The sequence below is a fragment of the Nicotiana tabacum genome, chromosome 6, assembly GCF_000715075.1.
Source record: "Nicotiana tabacum cultivar K326 chromosome 6, ASM71507v2, whole genome shotgun sequence".
Lineage (NCBI taxonomy): Eukaryota > Viridiplantae > Streptophyta > Magnoliopsida > Solanales > Solanaceae > Nicotiana > Nicotiana tabacum.
This window is the reverse complement of record NC_134085.1, coordinates 61,609,028-61,615,854: the sequence shown is the minus strand read 5'-3', so window position 1 is coordinate 61,615,854 and position 6,827 is coordinate 61,609,028. Positions and strand designations below refer to the sequence as shown.

At 35.2% G+C, this 6,827-nt stretch overlaps 1 protein-coding gene and 1 long non-coding RNA gene across 2 annotated transcripts; both read left to right on the top strand.

Moving 5' to 3' along the window:
* The first annotated feature begins 323 nt into the window (after positions 1 to 323).
* LOC142181622 (uncharacterized) lies at positions 324 to 3,912 on the top strand. Its single transcript, XR_012710381.1, has 2 exons — positions 324 to 953; positions 3,622 to 3,912. It is a non-coding gene; the product is annotated as an uncharacterized LOC142181622 (long non-coding RNA).
* Positions 3,913 to 4,010: 98 nt separating this feature from the next.
* Positions 4,011 to 5,959, top strand: LOC107765497 (protein FAR1-RELATED SEQUENCE 4-like). Its single transcript, XM_075255451.1, has 3 exons — positions 4,011 to 4,151; positions 4,353 to 4,774; positions 5,308 to 5,959. The coding sequence occupies exons 1-3, from the start codon at positions 4,011 to 4,013 to the stop codon at positions 5,957 to 5,959; spliced, it is 1,215 nt and encodes a 404-aa protein (XP_075111552.1).
* The last annotated feature ends 868 nt before the right edge of the window (positions 5,960 to 6,827 follow it).

Below are 6,827 nucleotides of genomic sequence, written 5' to 3'. Positions count from 1 at the left end.
TTTATTACAAGAAAAATGAAAATTATAAAAAATTATTCCATTAATGTTTTGTAGTCATTTTTAATATTGAAAAATACCAAAAAATAATTTATTTTAATGGTCGGTCTTATTTTAATAGTTATTTTACTTAAGTATGATTAGTTAATAAATGAGATCGTATTTTTCGTCTCGTTCGCGGGGAAAGAATAAAACTTGGGTTCGAGCAATCCATTTTTAAGCCTAATTTTGGACCGAGCCCATAATTCCTAGGCCCATACCCCTAACCTAATCCCTACTCCTATATAATAGTACCTAATGCCTAAATAGAGAGCTAGACACTCAAAAAAAGCCATCCACCATTTTAGAAGGACCCCTTCCCCCATCAGATTTTTCATCTTCTCCATCACAAAGACCTAACTAATTCAAAAAGGCCTGAGGCAACCAAAACAGCCGCAAGAGACCACACAAAGCAAAAAGAAGAAAATTCCTCTACGGCAAGGATTCCCCTCTAAGAAATCTCTTTGAACCCATCATATTTTTCACATTCTGATTTGAGAAAGAAGCCACATATCATCATATACACACGTAATAACTCATCCACCCTTTATTTTAAGAAGATCAAACATGTACACCCAAGAAAAAGCAGAGAACGGACCTGCAAAAAAATGGATGAAAAATTAGAAAAGGGGGAAATTAAGAGGATGAACGGAGGGGACCAGGAGTGACTAAAATTAAAAGCATCTGACTCACCCCTTTTAAAATACCATAGTCGTTGCTCTCTTCATTCTTCAATTTCGGAAATTTAGGTTCAAAGATGGGGTCAAGCTGAAATGGATTTTCGATTTGGAGTGTCCGTTAGAGGTCGGTTCTCGGTTCCTGCTTCATATTGTTGCTGTATTTTCTTCGGGCCTTCATCTTGTTGAATCTGCTTCAAAACATATTTCTTTACATATTAAAAGAGAAGCACTTAACAGGTTCATTTCTATTAATTCCTCTTTATTTTGCTAATTACTGTGAATCAAACTTTGAAAGAGCCATTAAAAGATGGGATTTATTTTACAATGTTAACGTGTGCTTTCATCAGTCATGGTTGATTACCATTTTCCCAAGTGAAATCCGTAGCCATGTAATTTGAAATTTTCTCGTGTTTATATGTCTATCCACTATAAATGAATAAATGTTCATTGTATTATGGTGAATTCATATGTTTGTGGGTCTGCAATTGAAAATTCCCATTCTGTAAGTAATCAAAAGCATGTTGGCCATGTTAATTTTTGGTATCTTTGTGTTCTCGTTTTGTCTACTGTTTCAATGTTATTTTATTTTGTTTCGTTTGCGTTTGTGTTCCATTCGGTATCTCTGTATTTTGTTTCATTTGGGTTCACGTTTTCTGTTTGTGTTCATATGTTTTCGTGTTCACGTTTGTGTTAATTCGCTTCGTTTTGCCGTAATGAGCTCGTCAGTTTAAACCTTTGGTTGTATTTCACGGTTAATTTGGGAATGTTGAAGATTTTGTTTGATCTTGTATGATTTTACCCTTTTAAGTGTATATGGGTTTAAATAGAGACAAATACAAATATCAATAGGGCTACAAGCTAATACATTTCCCTATAGCTAATTTATTTTGTTCCTCCCATAATAAAATCCTATAATTCTTGGCCCTCGCAAACTTGAAGATGCGTAGTTGCTTTTGACGCGTTATTTTAAAAATTACCTTCCTAAACTTGGGTGTGAATTTATGTAACCTAAATCCAAATCTCAACAATATTAGATAAAATATGTCGGGGACCGCGGGTGCATTTATGTGACGTGGTTCAAGACGTGTTTTAAATAAAGTTGAAATCTTCCTAAAAAATATTAAATAAAAGCGGTTATAAAGTTAAAGTTGTACCATAGGTTAAAACATGTATTAGAATCAGATAATAGGCCAATTATAATAGTTGAGTGATCGTGCTAGAACCACGGAACTCGGGAATGCCTAATACCTTCTCCTGGGTTAACGGAATTCCTTACCCCGATTTCTGTGTTCGCGGACTGTAAAACAGAGTCAATTTTCCCTCGATTCGGGATTTGAAACTAGTGACTTGGGACACCATAAAATTATTCCAAGTGGCGACTCTGAATTTTTTAATAAAATGATCCTGTTTCGATTGTCACTTTAAGTTGAAAAAAACTCCCTTAAACCCTCCCCTTATGGGTGGTAGTAAAAAGAAGGTATGACAAGGTCATTTAATCTCAAGCCCTAATTACCCATTTTTTCCATATTTTTTACCACTAATCAGACCTTTAATCACATATAAAGGAGTTATGAAGTCAAAAATGTTACCTCTAAGTGATTTCCCTTTGGTTTTCTCAAAAATCACCCTCAAAAGCTTCAATCTCGTTAAAAAATGGTGGAAATATGAAGAAGGGTCGCGGATGGGCTATTTAAATACTGCCAAGATATCCCTTCTTCGCGAACGCGGAAGGCCCCTCGCGTTTGCGAAGCGCAAATTCGCTTGGGCCTAGATTCCTTCATCGCGAACGCGATACACAGGACGCAAAATCGATGCAAAGCACCCTCTTTCTACGTGAACGCGGGAACACCATCGCGAACGCATAGGTATGAAACCTCTCAACTTCGCGAACGCGGGAGACTCTTCGCGAATGTGAAGCGCAAAGACTCCCCCAGCCCTAGCTCCTCTTCGCGAACGCGAGACCCTACCCACGAACGCAAAGAAGGAAACCAGAACTGGGCTGCTGCAATTTTTCTGCAATTTCAACAAGTTCCAAAATACCTCGTTGAGCATCCGAAACACAACCCAGGCCCTTGGGACCTCAACCAAACATGTCAACCAATCCTAAAACATCATTCAAACTTTTTGCAATCTTCAAAATGCTCAAAACAACATCAAAATACCAATTTAACATCGGATTCTAGCCTAAGAAATTAAAAAACTCTCAAAATACGCTTTTGATCAAAAAGTCTATCAAACATCGTCTGAATGACCTGAAATTTTGCACACACGTCAATTCGATACTATGGAGCTACTCCAACTTCCAAAATTCCTTTCTGACCATCGGATCAAAATCTCACTATCGAACCGGAAACTTCAAAAAATTCAACTTTCGGCATTTCAAGACTAATTTAGCTACGGACCTCCAAAACACAATCCGAACACGCTCCTAAACCCAAAATACCCAACAGAGCTAATGGAATCATCGGAATTCCATTCCAAGGTCATCTTCGCACTGATCCGACTACGGTTAAATTTCTAGAACTTAAGCTCTCATTTAGGGACTAAGTGTCCCAAAACTCTCCGAAACTCCCAATAATTCCTCCCGGCAACTCACAATAGCAGAAATAAATACGGAGAAAGCAGTTAATAGGGGATCATGGCATAAATTCTTAAAACGACCAGTCGGGTCGTAACACTTCATGACTACTGTATAAATTTTGAGGACATAGAGTCCTATATTTGCAAATTGTATTGATAAAATTTAGGACATGATGTACTTAACTTCATGATTGTTGTTATAATTATGAAGGACATAGTATCCTGTATTTTGCAACTTGTATTGATAATGTTTAGGACATCGTGTCCTTAACTTCACGATTGTTGGATAAATATGTCCTGAATTTCCCATTTTCTTGACTTGCAGGATGGATACAATATGTATTATAGTTGCTTTTAATGGTATATGGACTGCAAACTATAAGTATCTTGATCATCAAACAAAGCTTGTTCTAGTACCTGAGGCAATTCAATTTGAAGATTTCATTAACCAGGTCTTTGAAGTTATTGAATTAGATAGAGACAAGTTTGAAGCAATGATATGGTTTGATATCAACCTGGTAAACAACAAGGGAATACTTGTATCGAAATATTTAGATCTTCACACATGTATAGAGTTACTAAAAATTCATTCACTCTTCAAAGGGTTGTCGTTTCATTGTTGATGTTTCAGAAAGAGTTTTTGGTTCTACAAGCACCTTTGAACATGTCAATATAGAAACTCACCAAGACAATCAAGACAATTGCCAACAGATAATGGCAATAGATGTGGTTGAAGCTAAACCAATAACTGAAAAGGTGCTTCAAACATTTGATTCTATTCAAGTGAAAGGACAAAGCATTATAGATATTAACAACGAACTAGTTTTGAGTATTCAAGTCTTAGAGAGTGCACCGGTAATAGAAGAAGTTGATGAAAAAAACTCTACTCAACTAACTAGACGAAGCTCAAATTCAAAAGAAAAAGAATCCCCAACTACGATATTAAGAGAAAATGCTTCATTGGATGAAATAAAAGTGGGATCAATATTTGACAAAAAGAAGAGTATAATTAACTATTTTTCGAATTTAGCAATTAAAGGACATTTTGAATTCAAGGTTGTTAGATCAAGCTCAACAAGATATTCGTTGAAATGTAATGATGATAGGTGTGAGTGGTGTGTGCGTGCTTTCAGAATTAAAGATTCAACACTATTCAAGATAGTAAAGATTAAGAAAAATCATGACTGCTCAGTTAACACTATGAAAGTTGATCAAAGGCATGCAACTTCAAAGTTGATTAGTGATTACATTATTGACAATCTTCAAGACCCAAGGTTTGAAGTTACACCAACCTTTTTCATGGCAGAAATGCAAAAATTGCATGGACTAGACATTGGTTATCACAAGGCGTGGCGTGCTATTCAACGTGCTTCACCTTTAATAAGAGGAACTTATGAATTATTGTCTTCATACTTGTATATGATGAAAAGTAAAAACCCGGAAACATACACTAACATAAAGATAGACGACAACAACAGGTAAACAATCAAAAAGAGTTTATTAGTCTGTTTTATAAACTTTAGGACATGGTGTCCTTAACTTTGATGTGTGCAGTGAAAATGTTATGGACTTGGTGTCCTTAACTTTGATGTGTGCAGTTAAAAAGCTAAGGACATGGTGTCCTTAACTTTGATATGTGCATTGTAAAAGTTAAAGACATGATGTCCTTAACTTTGATGTGTGCAGTGAAAATGTTAAGGACATGGTGTCCTTAACTTTAATGCGTGTAGTGAAAATGTTAAGGACATGGTGTCATTAACTTTGACGTGTGCAGTGAAAATGTTAAGGTCATGGTGTCCTTAACTTGGATGTGTGCAGTGAAAAAGTTAAGGACATGGTATCCATAACTTTGATGTTTGCATTGTAAAAATTAAGGACAAGTTGTCCTTAACTTTGATGTGTGCGGTGAAAATGTCAAGGACAAGCTGTCCTTAACTTTGATGTGTGCAGTGTAAATGTTAAGGATTTGGTGTCTTGTATTTTTAACCTTTCGTTAATCTGTATTTTTCAGGTTTCTTTATATGTTTTATGCATATGGATCATCAATAGCTGGTTGGAATCATTGTAGACCAGTGATTGCTATTGATGCAACTTTTTTGAAGTCAAAATATCATGGTGTTTTAATGATTTCAGTTTCAAAGGATGTAAATAACCAAATATTCCCACTAGCCTTTGGAATTACAGAATCTGAAAATAACAATTCCTATGAGTGTTACTTTAGTGAGCTTCGCAATGCAATTGGGAGCCGTGATAATTTAATTTTCTTATTGGACATGAATGAATCTATTACACATGGCATCACAAATGTATATCCTGAAAGCCACCATGAGATTTGTATCAATCATTTGGAGCAGAACCTAAAGCGAAGAAAAGTAAAAATTGAGGTCATAAAACTTTTCCAAAGTGCTGCAAGAGTATACAAGCGCAAAGAATTTAATCTATACGTGTCAGATATAACAAAATTTGATATGGAGACTTTTGACTACTTGATGGAAGAACCACCGGAAAAGTGGGCACGTTCTTGTAGTCCACGACGAAGATATGTCATGCTCACAACAAACATAGTTGAGTCAATGAATTCTGTGCCATTAGAAGCAAGGGAGCTGCCTATATTAAGAATGATGGATTTCATCCAAGTGAAGCTACGACGGTTGGTTTTATGAAAGAAGAAATGAAGCAGAAGGAACTTTTTATAACGTTTCTTGTTGGGTAGAAGAGGAATTGAAGAAAAAGATAGATTTAGCTTTTACTTTAAATGTAAATATTATATTCTTACTTTAGCTTATTATTTTAATGATAATTTAACATAATGTACTAACTTATAATATTTCAACTTTGAAGGTCTTCCATGTTGATTCATGGTGTTCTAGAGTTGAGGAAAAAGGAATTACTTTTTTGGTGGAACTTAAACAAAAGAACATGTGATTATTTTCAGTTTCAATTTGATGAATTACCATGTATACATACAATTGAAGCTATCGAGAAGACAAACATCAAGAAGTCCAATTTCTGCTCCGACTGGTACTTAAAGGAATCTTGGCTGAAATTATATGAAGAACAAATACATCCTGTAGGACATACGAATTCTTAGATTGTACCAGAGAGTGTTAAGTCACAAATTATTAAACCTCCAGATTTCAAAGTCCTGCCAGGTAGAAGGCAGAAAAAAAGACATATTCCAGCTACCGAATCATCAAAAGTAACATTCAAATGTGGTCTTTACAAAAGAATTGGTCATAATAGAACATCTTGTATATATTCTCCGGTAGTCCATCTATTTTCAAGGAAGCATAGAGAATAATAGATATATCCACTTATGTTTATCTATACTTTTAAGTTTTTGCTACAAATTTCATTTAGATTATTTTTATTTGAGCAAGTAAACATTAGCAGATGGTTATATAAAAGATGTCCTGAATTTTCAAAGTTTCTTTGCGCTTATGTGCTCTTTGTTTCTTTTTCTTTTTCTGGGAGTTCAATTTACCTTTGTCAGACTAATTATTGTTTATGGGATTTTACTCTTGCCGTAAG